The sequence below is a fragment of the Monopterus albus genome, unplaced genomic scaffold, assembly GCF_001952655.1.
Source record: "Monopterus albus unplaced genomic scaffold, M_albus_1.0 scaffold42.1, whole genome shotgun sequence".
Classification (NCBI taxonomy): domain Eukaryota; kingdom Metazoa; phylum Chordata; class Actinopteri; order Synbranchiformes; family Synbranchidae; genus Monopterus; species Monopterus albus.
Window position 1 is genome coordinate 170,223 of NW_018127922.1, and position 26,426 is coordinate 196,648.

A 26,426-nucleotide genomic window follows, 5' to 3' on the forward strand; every position below is an offset into this window, starting at 1 on the left:
CATGCAACATATATGGGAGCCTCATCATTCTTCAGTTTCATTTATTGTATTACAGCAATTATTTTACCGTTCTGCAGATGCTCCCCAAACTTGGCACAGTTGAGGTGTCAGATAATCAGTGATATATTCTGTTGAATTCAGATGTTCAGAAATCAGATGATGAATAAGGCAGATATTGGCTCAAGTATTATAATATATTTGCATTGTTTTGTGCTGTAAGCTTATCAAGTTATCCCTGCTTCCTCTCTGAAGCCGGAGAGGTTTCATCTTAATTAGAAAATAAATACATAAAAAAATAAATACGAAGAGGCTGGAGGAGGGGAAACAAACAAATGACACAAATTGATTGGTGATTGTGGAGAGATGCAACCAGAGGCCAAGCCCAGCAAGGAAGCGCAGTTACTGAGAGAGGGGTTGAATGTCTGAAAGTGAAGTATGGTGGTTGGAGCTCAAGAGGGAGAGAGATATGATGAAGTACAGGCTCAAAAACTGCCTGGAGCTGGATAATAGTGAGCTGGCTGTCCATTTCCCACAGCCAAATAATTCCACACATCCAACAGGCTATTTAATGCCCTGAGACATATTTAGGTTTTATAGATGGTGTTAAAATGAGGCATTCAGAGAAAAGTGTAGAAGAACGCCCTTAGGAGACAGAGGCGAGTAAAAATGAATTGTCTGGGTGAAGGTAAAGGTGGTATCAGAGGGGTGAAAGAGTCTGTGACGGGGATTATGGAGGAACATCTAAAAAGTGGAGCTGTGAGAAAAAAGAGTCTACAGTATGTCACTCTAAGTAATTTATGGGTATGAAACTATGCTCAGCAATCCTGCTCTGAATGAGAGGAGATTGAAGCGTACATGAAAATCACAGGACGCGGCTTAAGAAGGTGTTGGTTAGAGGTCAGACAGAGGACAGAACATATTTTAGAAAGGATAAAGAAAGGTTCTGAGGTTTAAAAGAAAGCTTAAGGGCGGACTAAAGCTATTTCAATGGGTGTAAGCTGTGACTCTTAAAGTCAGGAAGAGGTCACAATGCATTTTAGAAAGCATAACCAAAAGTGATCGCGTAAAATAACTGTCAAGAAGGGTGAGAGGGGATAGTACTGGGTGTAACCTTTTTAGAAATTGTTCCATTAACATTTTATGACAACTCTAGATCAGTTTCAGGTGTTCTCAGTCCTTGTTAGTGTAGGAAAATGTTACTGCAGTTTGTGTTTATTCACCATGCTGAAACGTGAGAGCAAGTTCTGCGGCTGCAGTCTGAAATCACTAGGAGACCAAGTGAAAAATTATGTCCTGTGTTTATTTCCATGATAGGAGAATTAACCTACTCCAGATGGGACCAGCAAGAAATTAAATAAATAATATTTTTTAAGATCTATTTTGATTTCATGGCTCTCGAAATAAATCAAATTCAATTTTCTCATTCTCCGGCAGCAATTCGTCTCACACAGTGACTAAACATTTAAAGGGTTTCCCTAGTAAGGTCAGCTTAAATGTAAAATTCAGTTATAGCTTAGCCTTCCTTTTTGTTGTTTTGGTGGGTGATGACTTTTTGAATGTCTGCTTTGCTATTGAGAGGATTTTAGCAGTGTATGTTTTATTATTCAATGCAGTAAAATGTGCCAGGCCACGCTGACGTGAGATGGGATGCGGACGTAGTGCTCCGTCTGTGTGTCTGAGTTACCTGTCCTCTCAGCAGCTCATAGGCTGTGACGCCCAGTGACCACCAGTCGACAGAGAAGGAGTAGCCGGGGTGGAACCCTTCAAAAGGTTGAAAAAGCTCTGGAGCTGATTGACAGAAAAACAGACAACAAAATTAAATGGAGTGTGGTGCACAGACTTCAGAACCCGACCTCCGATGCCAAAAGTGCAGTTTATCTGAAGCTGCTGAGAGAGAGGTTTTTTTTATTTTATTTTAGTAACAATGAATTAAATACTACTGCACAGAGGATTTGGCTGAAATCTAGTTGCACGTGATTAAAACATCATTCTTCATCATGAACACTCACTTTATTAGGAAAAAAACAGACACATAGACACAAGTAAAAACATCTTGATGACACGCACATGCTCATACACACAGTAAAACACAAAATGCAGCAGTCATATCCTCTGAAATTGTTTTAGCTCCTATCTGATCTGAGCTGAATCCACATCGATCTAGTCACTACTGTAGGTCGACTGCAGCTGTGCTGACAAGGGTAAACATTTGTCTATAATGACAATATTACTTTCTGTAAAATGTCAAGTGTTGGCCTAAAATCTCTTCTCTTTGGTTATTTTTTTCCTGCATGTTCCCTCAGTCCATCATCCATCATACATCTCTTCATCAATCATTTAATTACTCTTAAAATTTGGATAAGCACACATGCTGTCTGCAGTCTGAGTTATTTCCCATGCTTCCTGTGGATTAAGGCACCTGGTTTAAAAAACTAACTCTCAAGCTTCTCTTTCAAGTTCTGTGTTGAAGTTTCCTTGTAAAGCAACGGTCAAACATGTATTTTCTTACCCATGTATGGTTTGGTTCCTGCGATGGATGTCGCTTTTAGGTCGTCTTTTACAATCGCTGCAATGTTGAAGTCCGTTAGATGAACGTGCCCTGTAGACCAATGAGGTTGTGTAAATGGTCTTATACTTATATAGCGCTTTTCGACACATTGGTGCACACACAGAGCACTTTACAATATCTCCCATTCACTCATTTGCACACACAAATGCTCACACATTCACACACTGGTGATATCACTGGGAGCAACTAGGATTACATTGTTTTGCTTAAGGAACTGAAAAGCCTGGTATTGACCTGTCAACCTCACTCTACCTCCTGAGCCACAGCCACCCCCCTCACAGATCATGTTTGCATATACAAACTTACTGAATTTCACCACAAAGCTGCGTTTATGGCTTCGAGTACAAACTGTTTCCCCTTGAACTTTAAGGCTTTTCTTTTAGGATTAAATGTAACTACAGCTTATAGATGCAGGTGTTCTACTTTGTACACAGCTTATGTAAGTGTTAGATGTGCAAAAATGAGGATCAAGGGAATTTTAATGTACTACCCAACCTGTTAAAGTAGTGCCTTTTTCTTTATGTACTCTTGCAATCATAATGTTGTCACAGGGAAATTATTAAAATGTATACATTGTAAATTAACCAAGGCTTTAACTGTCAAAATGGAAGTTGTACAGTATGATATTGTGACTGAGAATGAGGAGCAAATTCAGCAGTTTCCAAAGTCAAACCGCTGATCTGTGTCTCACACTGCCGCAAGATGGCTCAGAGTTGTTGCCATGCACACTGAGCACACACTAATGAGCTGAATCTACACTGTATGTGCGTGTGTGTCATACTGAGTGAGACAGCGAAACAGCCGTTTTGCCGCAGAGTAATTGTTCGGCTGAATGGGTGTCCCTGATAACCCCACAGGCACATACAGGACTGTACAGTAAGACCACTATACAAAAGCAGCAGCATACTGTACACACATTTTTCAAAAGTAGAGTGTTTTATCACACAAACAGATAACTGTGTGTGAATATAAAGCAGACAGGAGCTGGCCAGTCACAGAGTTTATTTACACAAAGACACTGGGCCCTACAGATAAGAGAGCTGCCAGAACAAATCTGTTCTCTGGGAAAAAATTCTCCTTGTCTTTTTCTTCTGGGTTTTTTTTTATTCCCTCTCCTTCTCTGCAGGTTTTAATTTTCTTTTTTCCACCATAAACCCTACATCTTTTTTCTTCTATTTTACACTTCTTGATAGGTCATTGTCCTTAACCGTTTGGAATATGCTGTGGTGTGTAAGTGTAGCTGGTGCAGAAAGAGATTTGGCAGTGCTTTGCTGATATAAAAGGACCATTGTTAATGCAGTCATCAGACTGCATTAACATCAGTTCAGACTTGCTTGAGTAAGAGTGAATCTTCTTTCATATTTAATGATGCCTCCTGTTTATCACATAATTGCACCGTTTTTTCGGTATTCTTCTCTCTTAGCTTTGCAGAAGACAGATTTAGGATAGGGGTTTTGCACAGTAGCCAGCAGGAAGAAAGAGACAAACCTCATCATGATGCTGGGTTGCTGGGCTAAAAGTACCTTGTAGCAAAAAAAAAAAAAAAAAAGTTCTGGATGTTTAAGCAAATTGTCATAGATGATTTCACAACAGCTCTGAGGATAGTACTGTAGCAGTGCTTGGTCAGTTCACGCCTCTTTGGATCTGTGGGACAGCCGCCAATGACCAGTAACTGATGCTGTTTAGTCTCACGGGTTTGCTTAAGTGTTTTTAAATGCTCATTTTTCAACATCAATTGTGTAATTTGGACTCTAGTTCACTCAGCCATGTGTCAGACATAACACTGAGTAACCTGATCTAAACAATCAGAAAGGTAGTAAAACTGGACAAACAGAGTTTATTCATAGTCAGAGGAAGAATAAGAGATAAATTATGGAACGGTCTTCAAATTGGTACGATGGAATAGTGTGCAGTATGTTGATTTTGGCTAACAGACCCTCACCACAGCGGTGTTAGTGGAATTCTTTCTTGGTAAAGTGAATGGAGGTAATAAGCAGTGGTTCCTGACTAGCTGGGTTCATTGTGAGTGGATCCTCAGAAGAAAAACAAAACATGCATTTCTGGCAGAATATTTTTATTTTAAAATACCCTTTCCAAAAGTGGCTAGAAGGGGCCTCTAGCTGCAGAGACAGAGAGGAGGCTAATCAGCCTTTCGTGACATAATACATTAGAAATAACTGAGTCAGACTAGGTAGAAAATTACTTTCCCTCTCTTTTCATCTTCAGAAAAGAAATTATTTTCATGCCCTATCGCTGGAGTTGTTTAGCATATTGACATGTTATTCTGTAAAAACAAAAGAGTGCTTTAGAGGCTTGAATACCACAGAATTAACTGCTGTTGCATCTCCGCTTGAATCAAAGTAATTTTGTCATGAAAGTATTGTGCTATCGAAATTGTTACCCACAGAACGACATGTACAACAAGGCAGGACATACCCTCTGTAAAACTCAATCCTACCAATACCATAAATGTTTGCGTCATCCAGATAAACCCATATGCATGTATGAACTTAGAGTCCAAGCCCTCCTTTGTGTTTGTGTGGTAGTAGAGAGACCTGTGGTTTTTTTCAATATCCCTGTAATGTACAGACTTCTCTCACAGGTAGTGAGTGCTCACAGTGGATAGCAGACAACAGCCCATACATTACAGATAAATTGTTTTTCTTTGCAAGAAGCAGCTCACAGAGGAACCCGGGAGACAAGGGGCAGTTTCAGCTTGCAAAACTGAAATGGTGTGCAGAAGCACACGGCCCATTTGCCCCCTCATTATCTCATGTTGCTTTAAACATCAGTGGAGAGGTAAACTACAGTTCTGCACGAAAATACTGAGTGAATACATGCGTTGTCCTGTGCAAATCTGGCTGAGGATGACAAATCTGCCACTCCCTCAATCTCTGTTTGCTCTTTTCTCCTTATCTCTCTTCTTCCTTTATCTGTTTCTGTCCTTGTCAAGCCAATTTTTCTTCCTTTGACAAATCTGTCTTTCCAAAAATGTTAGCTCATCACTTTCCTCCTTCATGTCTTATCCTTGTGGCTATTCCTGTTTGTCTTGCTCTTTCTTCCTCTGTCCCACCCTTTTTCTCTCTCTATCTGTCTGTTTCCAGTTTGTAGCAACAGCAGGGTTGCCATCCCACACGCCCACTCAGCTCCCTTGAGCAGCTGCCCAGTGCCCTTTGAGATCTCAGGACTTCCATGTGTCTGTGTGTGGGTGTGAATATGAAGACTGTTGGTCTCAGACTGCTCTCCATGGCTAGATCCCTTAGTACAAATTAAGAGAAACCTTAATGTTACTGTTAGTTAATTATACATTGACGTAAAACATCACAGTATTCCATGCGCCATCCAATTTCATCTCCTCATTGGTAACATAAGCAACATCATCACACAACATTTCAGAAAAATATCAGCCCAGTGTTTGTGCAACAGCTGGCAAGGTAGATATACAGTACCTAGTGCTCCTGATAGAAAGTCTTTAATTTAGCCAACTACTTTCACGAAGGCAGTAGAAATATACCATACGTAGCAGAATTCAGTAAAAGTGCATGTTTCCAAATGTCTGTAAAGTAAATGGTTTCTCTCCCTCTGACATACAGTACACACACACATTGCTCTCTGTGTCTTTTATTGTGTGTGTGTGTGTGTGTGTGTGTGCATGTGTATGTGCCTATTTGTGTGAAACTAAAACCTATGATGAGACTTAATCAGTCATTTAGAACAGGCAAAAAACCTTCTTCATGCAGGGTTTGTTAACATAACTTAAGGAATGAGGTATCGTCCTTCTTCATACTGTGAGCTGTGTAGAAGTGATACCACAGGTTGGAGGTGTGGGAAAATCCTTAGTCAGATGCAGTTAAGTCTTAAGTTTGGAATTTCTAAGTCAAGTCAGGTCACTGTGTCAGTCGAGTCAAATATTAAATGACGAAAACCTAATAAAAAATTTTTTGTGCAGTTTATGGACTTTAAATTCCACCCCCTTCACTTTGAATATATTAAAAATATAATTAGAAAAGGGGTCTTACCGTGCTCATCCAGTAGTATGTTGTCAGGTTTGATGTCTCTGGAAGGGGAAACACAAACAGTGCAGTGGAATTATTGTGTGTGTTTTTTGTATTTGTGTTTATGTGTTTCTTTGTCCCACTCTCTCTGTGCAAAAGAACATGTCCTTTTCGTTCTGGCAGCCACCGTTTCAGGCTTTTAGCTGCCGAGAGCTCCTCCATGGCTGGCTGTGCAAAATGACTGCTTGCAGTTTGAAAAACACTTCTCATAAATATTACTAGGTGGCAGGCAGGGCTAATTTAAGGGCCGTGCTTTGACAACACAGGGTAGAAAAGCTGGAATAACAACAGAAGGATTGTAGGTAACAGAGTGAAGACTAATCAATAGCAATTATTTACAATGAGGCTACATTGTAATGCTGTATCTTTGGGTGTGAAATGAGAAGATAAGTTATTTGTTGAACATCTAGCTTATGAACTGTGGAGACCTGACTTTGCAGCCCAATTAGATAAAGTAGGAGGCAGGAGAAGTAAAGCTGCCTAAATTTAAGCATGACTTCACGACAGGGGAGACAGATCACACTGTAGAACACTCATAGGAGCCACTCAAACAATCTGCTAGGTGTAAGTATGAAAACTTGTCAGTAATATCATTCATCAAATCTCAAACTGTTGTTCAGTTTAGTCAAGAATATAACTTTTCTCTTACAGTACACTGACCCATTTGACCAATCTGAACAATTATATAACATGCCCAGTGGTGCCAGGCTGAGGCGACACCTCTGGTCTATCATCAACGTCATCTGATCAATCATCAACATTGCATCCGCACACATTTGGGCCCATGAGATATATCCTCTCTTAAAAATCTACTTTATATTTGTATTTTAAAAAATCCTTGATTTTGGATTGTTGGAACATCTTGGTTTTAGCATTTGCACTTCCCACATTTTTACCTGAAAATAAAACAGTGTGGGTGGTTCTCTGTCTTTTTGTATTTATTTAGTGTTGATGATATTGAAGTTTCTGTAGGTGGCATTCTCCTCTCTGTTTGCCCTGCCAGGGAGCTTTCATGGCTCATATTAAATACCCAGCTCTCTTTCTACTTCTACTAATTTCTTTCTCAGTCATACATAAAATCGCTGGGCTGCTGACACCCTCTTAGACAAGCTCCTTCCTCAGGGTCTGGGAGCAGCAACAGGTCGGGCCTCTCCTGTCAAAGCCCGAGCTGTTTCAGTCTCAACAATCAATAATCAATATAAGTCATGATAAACAATCAAAAAGGCAAAGGTTTAATCATAAAACAAGGATGCAACTGCCCTGCTGACCTCCCCCTTCTGAGCCACTCTGGAGCCCCCAGTATTGGAGCCTCGTGTCATTGCCATGCTGGTGGTTCAGGGCACAAACATCACCAGACAACTCTGAGTCTTAATTAGTTACTTGCTGATTTAAGTCCTCACCCGAACCCAACTTGGTTTACTTCCTCTTAATTGACTTCCCCACCCCTTTCCTCTTTTCCCCTACACTGAAAAAAAAGATTTGTTGGATTTACTTGATTGCAATGTGTACATCGGTCCCACACAATGATAATGTGTAAAACCAACATAATTTTCTTTAGGGGTTAACTTGTTTGAATTATGTTAACAGAGGAAATATGAATGAATTACGTTGCATATACTAGCATAATTTGTGTAAATCCAAAGACCCGGTGAGTCCTTTTTTTCCAGTGTAATTTATTAATCTACTTTCTTTAATTCTTATCTTTCTTCAATATTTACTGAATCCCAGGTGATATAGAGCTGAATACACCCACACTACACACTCTCATACACACAAACCAAATGTAAACCCCCTGTGTCTCCTTTGTAAATGTCTATATTGTCTTGTCTTCTATGTTATGTCCTCTGTCCTGTAAATGTGCTATTTTGTGTTGCAGTTTAAAAAATAAAACGTACAAGCTTCCAGGAGGCTGACTCACTGTTGTGTTGAGTCATTTAGCTTCAGTGAATATCTCTGATCAAAACTTTAAAATGAAAAGGTGTTGCACCAGTGTACACCAGGTGTGTGACGAAAGCAAATGAATATCTAATGCATATGAGGGGGAAGACGGGGACAGCAGGTTAAGGTCTGGGAGTAGCTGAGACACCCGAGAAGAGGAACAGGTGTAAACTGAGGCTCTTCCCAAACTTACAGCCTCTGCTTGTGTTTTCTGCCTTTCTCCCAATTTGTTTCTGTTGCACCTGTATTTAATTTTTTAAACACACAAATCCAAATGGCAACATAGTTAAGTCAAGTTGTTCTGGAAGCTGGGTCTACTACCTGTACAGTCGAAGAGGTGTGGGATCTGGCTGTAAAACTTCAGAGGTTTAAACTAGAAAAATGTTAAGAAAAAAATGTAGCACCCAGACAGAATTGCACTAACACAGGAATACAAGCTTTCTTTTGTTTTTTAACTTCAATAGAAATGTCTTAAATTCAGTTTCTTTTTTTCCTAGAAAATAGAGAGAACATTGTTTAAGGTCTTTCAGGCAGGAAAATGAGCCATTAGTCAAAATGTGTTTTGTTGCAATGCATTTCTTTATTTTTGCAAAACAGTGACATTTGCCGGTTTGCATCCAGTACCCGTCTTTTTTGTTTGTTGTTGCTGTGATTGCACTTACAGTATGTTGACAGATGCACTCTTTTCCAAATTACCCTTTCTTCTCATCATCGTAATGCACTGTGGATGGTTTACTGCCGTCACTACTCTCTAACTATAAAAAGTGAATGTTATGGAAAGCAGAAAGAATTTTAACAACAGATTTCAAAACCAAAGTCCCCAAAGACAGTCAACCACTTCAAAGAATAGTCCAGGGCCTGATGACATCCCTCTTGGACTTTTTTTCACATTTCAAGACATTATTCTCCTCATTTTCTCTGATCTATAACTCTCTTTTTTCATATTGCAGCATTTTTTGTGCTGCTCAGACCATTTCTTGTTTCATCTGAGATTCAAAGGTCACTGAATGGAAAGCAGATTAGAACATTTTATGTTATTTTTGTTGACTTTAACTAGACTAAAGCAAGACTCAAGACTACAACTCAATCAAAATCAGGACCCAAATTGAACAGTGGTGCCTCCTCAGTGTTAGAAAGTTTTTTAATTAAGTCTGCTCCTCTGTGGGAACCCAGCAAAGCCAAACCGACCTGTGTTTTTTGTGCGTGCTTGTTATGTGCATAGAGTGTTTCTGCAGCACACTCCCAGAGTCAACCTGTAGCATGGAGCTCAGCTCTAAGGGTGATATGGCGGATCAAGTGGCGCTGGCTCAGGTGGGGGTGAGAAAGGTCGACAGTGTAACCCGTAATTAGCTGACATTTGCCTCAAAGGCTGGCACTTAGGCAGGTGGGGTTGGGGGGTGGTTTTGCGTGGCTGCTGAAAGCAGGTTGTGAGTGAGAGCAAAGAAGCCTCTTTTGTAGTTAAAGGCCATGCTGCCATTGTGATGCCACAGGATAAGGAGAGGCTGGGACAACTGGCTCAAGAGATAAAGCAAAGCAGCGATTCTCATTAGGAGGTGAATGCGTAGTAAAAGCCAAGCTGGTGAGGTAGAGGTGATGATGATGAGCCGGACTGACTTCTTCTGACAGTGGATATTAAAGAGCCACTTAACTCCCTGTCTCAGCTCACCCTTCGGGTTTTCAAACACTGTCCAGACCTATACTTGTTTCAAACAAAATAGTATATAATTTTGACTCTGTTGCAATTAACACTTTAGACTGAGACTAGAATCAGCTGATATCTTCATCAATGAGACTTTACATGCACAGTAATACTGAGTCAAAAAGTGGAAATCTGTCTGGGAGATGTGTGGCTACTTTGGTGGCATTAGATTCTTATAGATGATCTGTGTTTCTAAGCTCTTGGTCTTCAAAATGAAGAAAAACCTGCCATTACAGGTATTTAACATTTGTTTTCTGTAAAATTCAGATTATTACAATAACACAGGATATTTATGACCTTTTCAAAAATGTACACCATAGTACCTGCTTAAATATTATCGAAAACATGATTCGGTATTGATATCATAAATACAATAAATGAGCAGAATAATTAGATTTATTGAATCAAAACAGAACAAATGAATAGTCTCAGACATCCAATTAACCCAAGCCTTTATAAATAGGGGGCTTTGTACTACAGTAGTCAATATATACCCTGCACAGTACTGAATCTGCTTTGGTGAAAGTTTTAAATGATATTTTTCTTGCCACCGACTCAGGGAACTGTGTCGTCCTAGTGCTCCTTGATTTAACTGCTGATTTTGATACAGTAGATCACAACATACTTATTTCTCATTTAGAGCACTGGGTGGGTATTCGAGGCATAGCTCTAGAATGGTTTCGGTCTTACCTTAAGGATCGAACCTTCTGTGTGAAGCTTGGTGCTGCTATGTCTTCCTCTGCGCCCCTTTTGTATGGGGTTCCACAAGGCTCGGTCCTTGGACCCCTTCTTTTTTCTCTCTACCTTTTCCCACTTGGTTCTATACTTAGGAAACACGGTATTTCCTTTCATTGCTACGCAGATGATAGCCAGCTCTATTTACCAGTCACAAAGACAAATTCTTGTGTTAGGCCACTGCTTGAATGTTTTGAGGATATTAAATCTTGGCTTGCTCTTAATTTTTTGAAGCTGAATGAAGAGAAGACTGAGGTGATGGTGTTCGGTGATACTGTTGGGTCTCCCTCCATTGACTTGGGCTTTTTAACTCAATATAACAAGAAAAATATTTCAAACCTGGGGGTTAAGATGGACCCCGGTCTAAAATTCGATTGCCAAATTGCAGCTGTTGTAAAATTTAGTTTTTTTTTCAGTTCAGGCAGTTGGCCAAAGTAAAATCAATGGTCTGCAGACAGCTCTTTGAGACACTGATTCATGCTTTTATAACCACCCAACTGGATTACTGCAGTGCACTGTATCTGGGGATTAGCGAGTCCTCTATCGCTCACCTCCAGATGGTCCAAAATGCTGCAGCACATCTTTTAACAGGCACACGTAAATATGAACACATTTCTGCAGTCTTGGCTTCCTTGCACTGGTTTCCTGTCCGTTTTAGGATCCACTGCAAAATTTTATTATTTGCTTTTAAATCCCTCCATGGCCTCGCACCTCCCTATTTATCTGACTTGCTTCACTGGCATACACCTACACGTTCCCTGAGATCTACCAATCAGTTTCTTTTGAGTGTGCCCAGAACAAAGCACAAGCTTAGAGGCGATCATGCCCTTGCGACTGCTGCTTCCAAATTATGGAACGATTTACCGCTGCCCATTAGACAAGCCTCTTCTTTGCCGGTTTTTAAGTCCCTTTTGAAAACTCATTTATTCTTGATGGCGTTTTCATTCTATTTATTGGTGTGATCTTAGCGAATCTTATATGTATTGATTGATATCTTATTTTTGTGTTGATTTTATCTGTATTGACTGATGTCTCCCTGCGATGGATTGGCGACCTGTCCAGGGTGTACCCTGCCTTCGCCCAATTGCTGGCCGGGATTGGCCAGAAATCGTTGTTTCAGTGCTTTATAAATAAAGTTGGTATGGTATGGTATGGTATGGTATATATTATGAACCGCAGAGACATACAATACAATACAATACAATACAATTACAATCAATACTTAAGGTTTCACTTTTGCTTTGAGTTTAATGATCCATGAATTAAATAAAAGTTTCCTTTCATGAAAACGGACATTACTAAATTACCCATCGGATACCAACGAATGTGAAAAGGAGGTGAGACAGCTCTAATGATGATGTCTAGGGAGAGAGCAGTGCTGATATCCACTTTGAATTGAAAGCTTTGAGCTGTGACACAACAAAAATGCATATAAGATGCAACCATCGCTCCACTGTCATCTGAGTCAGATGAAATATGACAAAAGAATTAAAAAAAATAACGTTGGGAAATCCTCAAATCAGTAAACTTGTAGGAGTGTGACTGTGTGTGCACCTGGATTTAGTACAGCTGCATTACTTCAGCTTCTAAACTCAGAGCCTGCACCGTGTGCTGACGATCGCTGAGCTAGGAGGGAGCAATTTGTAATCATCAGTCATTCTTTGTCATTGCAGTAGAACATGAAATTGTAGCTCTTTTAGGTGCACAGCTCCCAGATTGTTAACAGTTTGAAATGCATGGGTCAGACTGGGAGGGAGAGGGCAAACATTTACTGAGGTAAGAGAGATAAAAAAAAAGATCTATGAGAATGAATTGGGAGAGTGAGACTAGTGACAGTTGTGGAGAAAATAGAACATATAGTGCTATTCTATGAAGATAACTTGGGAAAATAAATTGAAAAGCCAATGAGTTGACTTGGGCCAAAAAGAGAAAGAAGGGAGAAAATATAGTAATGAAGATGGAGAGGTAATGAGTATAGTAAGTAGTGTAAAAGGGAAGACTGAAGGTAAAGATTTGGGGCCCATCTCAGAGAAGACAGGGATGAAGGGCTAGGAGATGTTGGTGTAAGCTGATCCCCTTGGCTTTTCTCTTGGTTGACTGGCCCTACAAGCTATTAGCAGGATATAATGGCCTCATTACAGCCTGCTGTCAAAGGTGGATGGGTAACTGAACCCTGTACCTGATCATATGATACTGCACTGATACTGGAGCGGGACAACACACCTGAGACTTACTCATACACATACTTAGGAGATGCAGCCACACAGATCACAGAAAGAGCTCACAAAGCATACACATGCTTCCATGGAGACAGTTTGCCAAGGCCAAATAAAACCAGACATACATCAGTAAAGTAAGACACTTTTCCCTAAAATGTGAAGTAGTACGAGCACCCAGGGAATGTTCTGATGAGCGTGCCAGGTAATCAGTAACACCAAGACACCTTGGGCACTATTTTTATGGCAGCACAACGACCAGTGTAAGCAGCCAGCTGACAGCACTTCAGCAGGCTTTGAAATACACTTTGCGCATCTTTGTGGTATTTGGTGCCAAGCTCAGATTGCACAGCAGCTGGGAGGCAACACAAATGAGTTGTTGGTGTTTTGGGAGAAAATGTGTGTTGTAGACGTCTCAGAACCACGCCACTTTCTGACACAATGTCGATCTGCTGCCTTTTTGGTCGGAACAGCAAAAATAAAAGAATAATGCTTAAAATGTTTGTTTTTTTTTTAAAATCATTTTACTTCCCAGCAACATTTTATTTTACAGATCTATTTCCTAATAATTTCGAAAGTTTCCCAATAAAGATCCATGTAGTTTGTTATTAACAATTTTAGGTATTCTACTGAGTTGTGCTGAGTTTATTAATGGCTTTCGGATGAATTTCAATAAAAGAAACTGCTCAATGTAAACCTCAATTAATATTGTTCATTTATTAATTATTTGAAATGATATTCTTAATTTATGCTGAATTGGGTGGCTGTTGGTAGACAAATTTAACGTTTTACATATGCAGCTCATCTTTTGTCCTCTGAATAAAAGCCTCGAGTTTGTGCTAGCTTGGCATTTAGAAATAACTGGAACTGTACCAACTGATCACTCTAAATTTACCTATAATCAGTGCCAAATTATATGGTTCCTTCCAGGGAACTTCTTAGGAAATTATTTAGAAATAAACTGGAATTTACAAACCTGTTGCCTACTTCCCAGTCAGTAGATGCCTTTAAATCGGCATTAAACAATCTGCCCCTATCAATAAATCAATATGAGTGATTTTTGCAGCATCTGTTGGTCTCAGCTGTGAAAGCAGCAGGACATGTACAGTATGCTGATAAATGTGTAGCCCCTGATTTGAGAAGCTGTCGTTGTATTATGTCATACATTTGACTGTGGCTAAAATAAAAAATGGATGGCTTGTTCTCAACCTTATACTTTAATTTAGTTGTTTTCTACTTAAATTCCATGTCTTAAAAAAAAACCCTGTAGCTGCTATAGTGAAACTGCTGTTACTGGTTTTCTGGGCAATGCATTGCTGGCATTTTAGTCTGAGGCTCTTTCATGGTTCTGCAGCTTTAGTAGGTCTCTTCTCCACACCAGAATAAAATCAGAAAGCTGCTGGAGATTGTGTCTCTCCCTCTCTGTCACAAAGGAGGAGGGAAAAGCTCTGGAAGCCCCAGAAACCCCACGGCTCAGTTACATCACATACTCAAAGTAAGCAGTCCACACATACAGTACATGAACACAGCAATACACAGAAGTAGGCAAGCATTCACACAAAGTCAGAAGCCCTCAGCTCTGAGTACCCATGCCCACCAGCCAGCGAAGACTGAGTCATGCAACTGCTGCCTTTGAACATGAACTCAAAGCCCAACTAGACCCATAGAGGCTAACAGCTTCAACCCACCTCACTGCTGAGTCTCTCACTCCCACTTTGTTCTTTAAAGCGACTCTGACAAGTGTGAGTGTATGCAAGTGTGTGTGTCTGTCGCTGCATTTAATCACGAGTAAACATTACCTCTGTATACAACAGTAGAAACTCTAGTGCTGAGAAATGTTCTGTATTCATTAACACGTAATGAGTGCAACTACTTGACAAAGTTGGGCTTGACAAGCCTCCATTCTAATTTGAAACAGATTTTTTGGGAGATGGAAATTGTTGTCTCAGAAAGCAGCCAGTCTGCACTTAAAAAAAAAAACAAGGCCAAACTCGCATCACAATTACCAGTGATGAATAATTCACTGAGTCAGTAACATTCAGTGGTAGCTCTCCACATCCTCTCTGCCTGGCTCTATGACTCTCTGTCTCTGCCTTTACCTCCCAGCCTGCCTTTCTGAATGCATCAATACAATGCTATCTACCAAAATCTCCATCCTCCTTTCTCCTACAGGCAGACACATGAGTTAAATAAACAGGCAGGCAATTAATGATCTTTTTGGAGCCTACTTGAAGGTAAACATTCTCTAATGTTCAGAGCACAAACCTCCTCCCACTGGCTAATCTGCTGTTGTGAGTTGGGTTGAGCTGTGGGAGATTTTCAGCAATGATAATGCTCAATTCACCATTTTGTGGTGGAAACGAGAGAGCTGGCACCAGCTGCCACCTTGATCTGATTTTATGAAATATGATCTTATATTTCCTCCCGGCCCCCTTCTCCCCCCACATGGCTTTTCTTTTTTTGTCTTCTGCTAGGAGATAAAACATTAACACACCCCATGCATAAAGAATACTTCACTTGAAGACATGACAAACACTCCCATTTCAAGCAGCTGATGGAAGGTAAAAGTAATAACTTAATCTGCTACCATTCAATTGGCAGTACTATATATATATGCCTTCATTTTAAGAAACATCCATGAGACAATCCACTGAAACTGTTTTTCAGTTAACCAGATGGGTGAATTAAGACCATATTCCCTTTTGGCAGCTTGGAAAGAGGCCTCTGGGGGGAGAGGGGAATGAAGGAACAAATGAATGATTTAAATCAGAGTTCTGCTTTGTACCACTCCCTCAAGGAAAGAGGATGAGGAGAGTACAGGAAAGAAATGAAAGTACAGTAGAGAGAGAAAATAGTACAAAAGGGAAAAAAATGGGGCAGTGATACTGAGAGAGATTATGAGGGAAAGGTATCCTATAGCGTGAGTGTCTGAGAGAGAGAGAGATGGCAGGCAGAGGAGAAGAGATGTGGAAAAGAGATCAGAGCTTGCAAAAGAGAATTCTCCTTGGCTGAAATAGGTTCTCCGCTGCAACAGCTGGGTCTCCAGACACTTCATTTGATAAGAAACAGAAACTGAATAGATAGATGGCACAATGTTAGTAAGTCTCAGTGTGTTCTCACTTTCCCAGCTTGTTTGTGAGGAAGAATTGTCTGCTCTTTAAAACCTATCAACACATTAATTGCATGCTTTCCCCCTTTGTACAGATATAATAGCAAAATACATGTGACAAGCATGTACTTTATATGAAGTCATTTATAAAAGAGCACACTTTGCAATAGCAAAGTATCATATCTTATTGAAGATTATCTTAGAACTGCTTTGTTTTGCTCATTTAATATTCATTTCCTACAGTTTTTATTACTGAGAATTTGTTTCAAAGACTGTCTCAGCTTCCTGCAGAACATTATTGTTCAAAAAGTGTGAGATTCAGGTACAGCTATGATTCACCTTAACTGTAAATTGAGGTATACTGACAGAAGACAAGAGAGTCAAACAATTACTCCTTTAACAGCCGTAATGGGCAGTGTATCTCCCAAATGAAATGGAGGTATACTGACTCATTAAAAGCATCTGCTGGCTGACAGTATGTAAGTCTTTCCATTACAAGTATTCCAAGAAGCACCAAAATGCACCTGAGGATTCAGCTACAGATAAGTGTTGATGATGTCAAAGAGGCTGTGTTGAGGTGCAGTAAATGTATATGCACAGCTTCCACAGGCACAGAACACAAACACACGGACAAGATATGCCTTCCCCTGCCAACACACAAACACACGCACACGATATGCCTTCCCCTGCCACACACTTGCCATTTATCCTTTCACTTGTTTGGAGAAACTCATCAAGTCTCTAAAGATGTCTCTAATTGTGACTCATTCTGTTGATAATAATTCAAACTCCTCAGACTCCTCAGAGAGCTTAGGGCTAGAACACTGACTACCCAACCCTGAATTAGGCTGAGCCATATATGACACTGCTTAGGTTGATCATTTGCTGAAATGCAAGTACTCACTTGTTTCATAGAAATATGTTTCCCCACCATAAACAAGACCAGGAGAGGACTCTCGTGACACATTATGTCATGATATGTCAGACATTTAAACAAGTTTTGAACCAACCTTCACATTCATCAAAATCTTTCAGTTGTATAAATAAATATAAACTTTTCAGATGGACTTAAGTGTTTAAACCTGTTCATCTGAGCACTTGCCTTGTTTCACTTCATTACCATGACGCCCCAGTGTTTCTACACTATCTAAATCTAAATGATTATTCAACTTTAAAATGATGTTGGTGTATAACCTTACCTCCAACATTAACATATGATCAAGCAGTATAAGTATTAGAAACACTTTTTGGATTTCAGGTAAAATCTGTTCCATTTAATAACACAGTGGAATTAAATTAACCTGACACCTTGCATCATGTCCTGCATGTCCCATAATGACATTGCCCTCCCTTTTATTTTCCATCCAGACTCTTGAGAGTATCTGAAATGAGCTGAACCACCGTTGTTAACGTCATGGCTACTCTGTCTCCACTCCCCCGAGATTGCTCAACCATACAGTGCAAGAGCTCATTGCTAAAAATAATTAGCAATGCTAAACACAGAAACATCTGTTGTACAATCTTCACTGACATCTAGAAGGTGCTAGCATCGTGATAGTGCTAAGTTTCTAAGATAGTAGCTGAGTGCAAAATGAATGACCACACACCTCTTATCACAGAATAGGTTAGCTTTAATAGTCCCTCATACCAACTGTGCTGGTTTCTAGTACAATGAACCTTAATGAAATAAAAAGTTAGAGACAGTCATTCCTCCTGAGGGAATATAATAACAATAATATACAAAGGAAATCTTTATCTCAGTGAGACTCTGAACTAAACCAATGCCAATCATCTAGTAGTCATGATTAAACTTAGATAACATGATTTCCATATCATCATGTTGCATGCGATTAATGTGATTATCATCATTACTCCCCTCATTATCATCAAAATCATCAAAGACCAACGGAAGGAGAATGTGTACATTCTGCATACACACATACAGTATACACAGGTGCATGCACACACGCGTTCTGAACGCTTTGAGCACATTCACTTGCTGTACCAAAGTCAGCACATCCACATCTGAGGGAGGAAATTATGTGTTCAATTTCCACAGAGATGAGCTTAGAGTTACTTTCAGCTCCTCTTCCTATTTGAAGCTAATGAATGCAGATCGAAAAGACGTTGATTCCATCTGAACAAACACCTCAACACCTGCACATGAAGTGGCAAGTCTGTCCTCTCTGGCACTAAAATAGAAAACATAATTTAAATATTCATATCCCTCAGCAGACTGAATGAATAGGCAAATTATTAAATCATTCCGTTGCCTCTCTCTCTGTTTCCTGTAGTAGTCTAAGGGTGTGGACAAGAGCAAGTAGTCGGCTTTAAGTTAAATAGCTTAATTTGTTATCTGAAGGTGTTGATAAGTCTCTGCTCTGCATTGCAGTGAAATTTCCTATCAGTCATGATCCGGGGAGCATGAAACATGTTCATCCTAAGTACGGCAGAGATTGGACAAAAGTACCACTCCTGCAATGCTCAGGTTGTCCGTGCTAAAAATTTGTTTTTTATTGTCAACATTATGTTAAATTTAACAAAAGAATTTGGAGGAAGTTTTGAGTTTGCATTAACAGGGAACATAAAGAAAGGTCTCTGATATACTGATTTCAAATGCAGGTCTACAGTATATTTTTCTCTGCCACTGAGGTAAATGAACCACACATGGAACATATGTGGCAAATCTGGACTCCTGAGTCCTTTGCTTTGTGCAATCACCCACGCTGATGATCTGTTTTGACTTGTCTGTAGTTTAGCAGTGTCATACTGTTTTGCCACATTATGTAACAGTATGTTATCTGCATTGTCCCTGTACATTTACGAATGTTGTAAGTAAGGAGGTCTTAACGGGTTAGCGCCTCATGTAGATGGTTTTTAACTTCTTCTTTCACTCAGTGTATTCAGAGTATTTTGGCAGCACTGATGGCTGTAGCAGGCTATCCCAAGCCCTGAATCACCTCACTGTCTTAAAACTAATAACACTGGACCGTTGCCATGTCTTTGTTGGCCTTGCAAGTCTGTGATTCTGCCATAGCAGCAGATATTTATGCCTAAAAGGCACTTAACCTGTACTTTACAAATTAAATAAGGTATTGACACAGCAGCATAGGCAGAATTGGTGCATTTCATGATGACCATAGTCTGCAGCTCACAGTAAGCTGTTTTGTCAGGTGTAGCCTTCATGTCAAGATAGCTTGACCTTCCTGCACCGTGGTGGAGCAGTCATATTAGAAAATAATATGGAAGCGAACAGCCAAGGAGAAAAGAACACTGGTACTTAATGTTTGTGGGTGGTGGAAAAACAAGGGAGAGAAATAGGAGGTGGAAAAGTACTGGAGCAGTAAAAGAAATAATGGAGTAGCCAGTCATAAGCAATTTCTTTGATTTTATTTGTACAGAACAGGGGGCAGCAAGTCCTCTTTTATGAGGATACAACTCACCTGTGTATTATGTGCTTGGTGCTGAGGTATCCTAGGGCCAGGGCCAATTCACAGATGTAGAGTTTGACAGTGCTCTCTGAGAAGTGAACGTTCTGCTGGAGGTGGTAGCGTAGGTCTCCTCCCAGAAGCAGGTCCACTACCATAAACATGTCCTCCTCATCCTGGAAGGAATACCTGCAAGATAAAGGAGGCAGGAGTGAGGACCGACAAAGACAGAGACACACCATGAGATTTGGAAAAGAGAGGGATGGGAGTTGGGTTGATGCATACAAGAGCGGTGTACGGAAGAGAGTGACATGGAGAGGCTTAAGAAATCAGAAATGAAAGTATAAATAAGAGTGGTGATGGAAAGGATGAGAAATGGGTGGGGGAGTTAAGCAGCAGAGGGGAAGGCAAGTGGTGGTTACAGGAGAAGAGAAGGAAAGAGGAAATGAGGGGTGAGAAGAGGAAGTTGTGACAGTACACAAGAAGGGTTCCTGAAAGATGAACATAGTCTCTCAGGGTCTAATGCTGCTGCACATTATGACTTTAACCAGGCAGACGAAACACTCATCATACTTTTTCACATTGTAGGTGGAGCACCTACAGATTGGCTGAGCCATCCCTGAGGCAATACCCATTATAATGTTTTCAAGGCTAACTAGCTAAGAAAATCCTTTATCATCTTGCACCGAAGTGGCTATGACAGTTAGGAGACAGGTAACACAGTTTTGACAACTTGAAAAGACACCAGCAATTTGATAGGATGTAGCTTTTTTATAAAGTGCCCAGAAACTTTTTCTCTTCCTTCTTTGGCTTTTTAATACTTACTATAAGTGTTTATACCAACAGAGACTACATTAAATGAACTACAAAAGTTAGGTTTTCAAGCCCATATTTATTACCTGACATTAGATTAATAATAATGATGTTATAAATGCAAATTATGATTGAAAGAAGAGCAAAACTAAGTAAAAGTCAACAAAAACAAATGAGGACAGTCAACACAGAGGAAACATTAGATTACATTAGTGATCAACAAACAGATTACTGTGACGTTCACATTAGTGTTATTGAGCATTTGTATAGTCCAGCACCAATCATGGTAAGAAAATCTATAATTATAGCTTGATAACAAAGCAGAATTCTGCATCTACTCATTAGCATGGTTTACTCAGAAAGCTCCCCCACTGTGCTTCTGCCTTGCTTTAGGGTGAGCAGATTTTTAATGAGTCTGGTGAGGGTCTTCATTAAAGCGGACCGGTACACCTGTTAAATGTTCTTTATGCCAGATTTGGCAAGGAAAAGTGAAGAAGTGAAGTGTGTTCGATGGTCTTCAGCAGGGAAAGTGCCAAACATATCGCTTTCTTTTTCATGAATGAAAAACATCTGATTTAAATAAGTTGAAATGTTTTTTTTTCTCTGCTCAACGGTGCTTGTTTATGTTGTTTTTGATACATACAGTATATGGTTTTGCATATTCCTCAGTGCCCTGTGTGTGAAGGATGTTCTGGGTGGGGATGTCATTTGTGTTCATCCATCTGTTCATCCTTTCATCCACCACTCACAAACACAGCAAGCTTCTATTAGTCTGCATCACCAAAGAAGACACTAGAACAGATTTTATATGCCGTTCATGCCACCGGGGCCACACTTTTTCACACTTCTAAACGATGAGCTAATTAGTTTCTCTCCCACAAGAAAGTAATTTATGCAAACATGATATAAAAATGCAGCAGCCAAAATTTCCTGGTTTACTTAGTGTTGTTCTGGGTACTGTGTGCAGCACAACATCCTACATCTGCAAGTTGAGATTTTCCATAAAACTGGTGAAGTCCACTGCCCTTCTTAAATCCTTCAGCTTGTTCCCTATCTGAAATAAATAGGCTTCAATTTCACTGACCACTTCCGAGTGGTTTCATTGTTGACTAGGGGTTTCTGCTGGCAGATATTTCTCTCTAAAAACCTGAAGGATAGTTTTTTTTCTGCCACGCTGGTGAACTCTCTCCCTCGGGGTCCTCCTCCAATAATCTGGAGGTGGTGCTTTTCTGCGGTGGATAGATGGGGGATTGATTGAGCTGACTCCAAACTGTCTGACAAGGCTCAGATAATGCTGAGACCACTTAACATCTGATTGTCAGTGGCCTCAAAGTGTGGAAAGACTATCTGTGAGGTGCCCGTGCTAAAGATGCGCACAATGTCACAAAGAGCCACACAAAGATGTACACGCACACATCTTGTCAAAATGAGAGATACCTTTTCTAAATGTAAAATATCCTATGACTCAACAGTCGCATATTGTAATGCAAAAATAGAGTTTTATGAATGAGAAGACAAAATTACTTGAAAGGTAACATGAGGATTCTAGAAAGACTTGAAAAGTTCCAGCTGCTGCTGTTAGATGGAAGGGAGAAGCACAGATCAAACAGGCATCATATTAACATCACCTTCTCCTAAATATCAAAGTAGTGCTTCACTTTGGTATGGGATTTGTAGTCTGTGGGAAAGACACATCTCTGACTGAGTTCATAGATGGTCAGGACCTCCCTCACCTATTGCTGAGTAACCCTCTCTCTCTCCACAAACTTTAATTCCTGTGCCGAATGTTTCTTTGTTGATCTGCACTGACCAAAAGTTGCTTCTCAGCCGTACCAAACTGCCTCTGGTTCTTCACTGATCATTTTCTTTGGACTACAGTATTTTCACTTTGGAAAACACCCCCTGTCAGTGCTATGAGAAAATAAAATTTCCTGGCTTTAGATTGGTGGTAAGGAAGGACAGCAGGTCAATTAAAACAATCAATAGTACATTTGAGGCCTCTGTAAAACCGGTTTAATAGAGTAGAAAACCAGCTCTCATGCTTGGCTGAGGTTTCCATGTTTTCTGTCCCGCGAGTCTTTGCATCAGAAAGCCAAGGTGGTGAAAGCTAAAAGGGCTTAGCCATCACTGTCGGGGGAAGTTGTTCTGTCTTCTGAGCAAACAAGACTGACTGATGGCAATCTGTCACATGTTTGCTCAGGAACAAAGCCTCCATAAATAGAGTTGACAGCCTGCTATAGTTATAGACACAGTGAAGCACATATATTATACACTGATTACTGAAACATGCAGAGACATGATGTCCTCACTTCCACCCCGCAGCCTCTTGTAAGAGCTTCAGGGTGCACAGGGTCAAGGATAACTAGATAGAAAAAGTTTGATTGTCAGCAGGCAGGAGGATTATTGTTATTATTATGATATGTTTAGCCGTAATCTTAATCATAATATCTTCCAAGGCTTAATGTCCGGACATGTCCCTGAATGTCCTGTATGTTCTTAGATACACACCACTTAATCAACATTCACACACATTGATTCTCTCCATGTTTTGACTATTGTTATGGTCAGCTGTAAAGCTGGCATATCAGGTGACGCCACGGTTTGACGTCCCTGTGTAGTATGGGGCTAGCCCAACCGAAGTGATAAATGTATAGGCCTATTGTGGTTCAGGGTTTTTCATTCTTCATCTGCCTGCGCACAGTATTGGAGGTGGAAGATACCTGGACGTGTAATGTTAATTTTACCTGTGATTCTTTGAATAAACCACCACGGTTTTTTTATATATCCAAGTGGTCCGTCTCGTCTCTCTGAGTTCCACTGGTTAAAAGAACCAAAAAAGCTTTCAACACCAATTAATAAATCTACTTTTCTCAGTACTTGGTCTGCAGAAATGCACATTATTCCACTTAATCCTCATTTCTTGTGCTATACATACAGTAAGCTATTTGTATTAAAGCTTCAAATCAACAACATACCTCTGGGGCTGAATGACTTGGTGCTAATTGCTCTTTCTATTTTATGCTATTTCAGCAATATCTCCATTCTATTTAGAGTGTAAATTAGTCTCAGATGACAATAAAATCCTTATTTCTTCTAGAAACAAGTCTGCTCTCCCTCTCTGTCTTTCTCTCTGGTGACATGCTGCTTGGAAAGTGTTTGAATATGAATGAAGTCTCCACTGGCCTGCTGCCACTGCTGTCAAAATGAATTAGAAATGGTACTCATTAAGTTGTTTGTCACAGGTACAGTCTACCCAAGATACCATTAATAGAAATGGAACTATGTACACTCATTTGGCAGACTGCTGTGCTGCTGCTACTTTGACCTGTACCGCATTATTCAGAGATGAGTTTCCGTTAATTAGCCTAGCCTCACTGTTGTACAGTATACAGTAGTTGGACAAAATCATAGAAACACCTGTCAGAACAACACAATACAGTTCAACAGCAGCACAAAGTACAGCTACCAAAATGAACGCACACTTGAATCAGCACCTCTCCAAAACAGTTTGAACAAAACATGAGCATTATAACCTTCATGAAGGAGGGTTTATTACTGTTTGACTCAGCTAGACATACTCAATAAGCTGCCAACGGAGTGTAGTTTTATGGTAAAAACAGGACTGAAAACATGATCAGTCTATACACTGTGTTTTAAATATCTGGCGTGAACATGAGCATGAAAGGTTTTGTGTCTCCTTCTGTGTCAGCCCAGTGACAGACTGGTGACATGTCCAAAGTGTACCCATCTCTCGCCCAATGTTGGCTGGAATTGGCTCTGGAAGTGGCAACATGTGTATAAGTACTGAGTGGAAAATGTAAGCTCTCTTTCCATTTTGACAACAGCACTACAGCACATTGTCAAGTGGCTTTGATTGTGTTTTCCAGCTGCAATGGGCTGAAAAAGACAGATGGCAACAGAACAGGAAGAATGAGCTTCCATTAGCAGCTGTTGCTTGTTGGTAGAGAGCAGAGAACAACCATCTGACTGCAGATTAGCACCTGTACGTTTTGTTGAAATGGTGCCGACTTTTCATTAGCCTTCTTGGCATCGTGCCTCCTTTCTCTCTCTTGTTCTCTTACTCCATCTCATTCTCTCAGTGCCTATCTCTGCTCCAGTACACATGCATTTTAGTGTGACCTCTTGGTGGCCTCCAGGCAGTCAGTCTGACAGGAGAGCATCCTGCATGGAGCTTTTAGAGGCAGAGGCACCCCAGGCCACTTCAGTAATGGAAATCTCCAGAAACCTTGAGTTCTCAGAAGCTAATGGTAACATGTTCTTAAAAATACTTTCTTTCCCGCATTCAAAATAACAGCTATGACATGTAAAGCCACACAGTTAAATGAAATAACATTAAAGCTCCTGTACTTCCTAAATTTGTTTCTTACTTATGTAAATGAATGAAACCTCTTTAATTTACACTGTCAAGTGATTTTTGTTAGTTAACACAGTCTACTGAATACCAACTGCAGAAAAAAAACACACCAGTGAACTTCAGCAATAAAATGGCTAATTAAGACTGCACAAGGCATTGCAGCTGCTGTGATTAGACATACTACCCACACATGTGCACATACACCATCTGATCACAGCCCCTTGCTGAAGCAGACAGAGCCAGGTGACCTCTCAGACTGGGTCATGTCGGATGGAGGCCAACAGCCCCCCAACCTGTCTCCCGCCCCCATCTCCCACCACCTCTCTCTGACTCACAGCTCCCATCAGTCTGTCTAACACTCCCTGAGCACAATGTGCATGTATGCACTTACATGTAAAAAGCCCTCACAAAAATGTACAAAGTAAATGAACATGCTCATATGTTCAGTTTAACAGTAAATGTTTAGCTTGTGCCTGAAGCAGTATCCAAGTCTTATTTCAGTAATTTAGCAAGCAAGCAGATTTTTACATTCTAAAATATTTGACCTAACCAATTTTTACTTCCACATTTTAGCTACTAGCAGTACTTGATCAGGATATTTTCTTCTCTTACCACCCCTGACTCTGTTATCTTCCATTTACCAGGTCACCTTGACATCAGGCCAAATACTAGAGACGCTGACATGCTGATTTCTAGTGCTCAGCAATGCCTGCAGTGTTAAATGTAAAATGAGGATCTGATGTGCTCATTCTGCAGATACACAAGGATACAGTAAAAAAATTTTTTTGCTGTTGCTTACGTATCATATTATAGTCTAGAATTACACTCCTCTTTGCTCCTTCCATTCATTCAAAGTGTACCTTATACGTACGTAAGCAGACTGTAGTGCCTGCGCAGTATGATACAGCGTTGCTGGTGTACTAGACCTTTTCCATTTAAAATGCTTGGGGGAATAGTCACTGTTGCCTTTGTGGGACGTTATGTCATTACCGTTTGGTTTTCTATGAAGAAAAAGCATGAATGGAGAGTAACACTGAATGATGCTCATCATAGAAATGAAATGTGTTAGTAAGAGTAAAAAAGTATCTCCCGTAAGTGAGTGACGCTTTTACTCTGCAACACTTCAGACTTTTGTTAATGTACTTCTTTTCTTTTGACAGTTGCATAACTAGTGTTCTTTATAATAGCATGTTACATCATAGCTGTGCATTTCAAATATGTTAGACTTGGGAGACATCATGGAATGACATGTCCTAGCGTAGTCCTATATAAAAGCAGGTTTAGTTGTGTAAGCTTTATCATACACTGAAGCTATTTTTGCAGTGAACATTATTATTCTGCCACCAAAGTGGAAGAAGAGAATAGAAACTATACTGAAGACTTGTGGTGATGTCATTTCCTAAATCCTTGCCATTTCTTTTGGTTGGTATCATAAATTAAATGCATTTTTTTAATACCAGCCAACCTTTTTTCTTTCAACTCAACAAAG

At 40.1% G+C, this 26,426-nt stretch overlaps 1 protein-coding gene and 1 long non-coding RNA gene across 2 annotated transcripts in view; one reads left to right on the forward strand and one right to left on the reverse strand.

Annotated features, from left to right (window-relative positions):
• The window catches only part of LOC109960017 (uncharacterized), a 53,591-nt gene that overhangs the window by 17,514 nt on the left and 9,651 nt on the right, over positions 1-26,426 (forward strand). The gene's annotated exons all lie outside the window — the stretch shown is intronic.
• The window catches only part of stk32a (serine/threonine kinase 32A), a 47,899-nt gene that overhangs the window by 10,013 nt on the left and 11,460 nt on the right, over positions 1-26,426 (reverse strand). Inside the window, exons 5-8 of the mRNA XM_020599834.1 lie at positions 19,765-19,938; positions 6,589-6,626; positions 2,510-2,599; positions 1,685-1,788 (exon numbers count right to left, since the gene is read on the reverse strand). Coding sequence (XP_020455490.1) covers positions 1,685-1,788; positions 2,510-2,599; positions 6,589-6,626; positions 19,765-19,938 — 406 coding nt within the window. The remainder of the gene's footprint in view (positions 1-1,684; positions 1,789-2,509; positions 2,600-6,588; positions 6,627-19,764; positions 19,939-26,426) is intronic.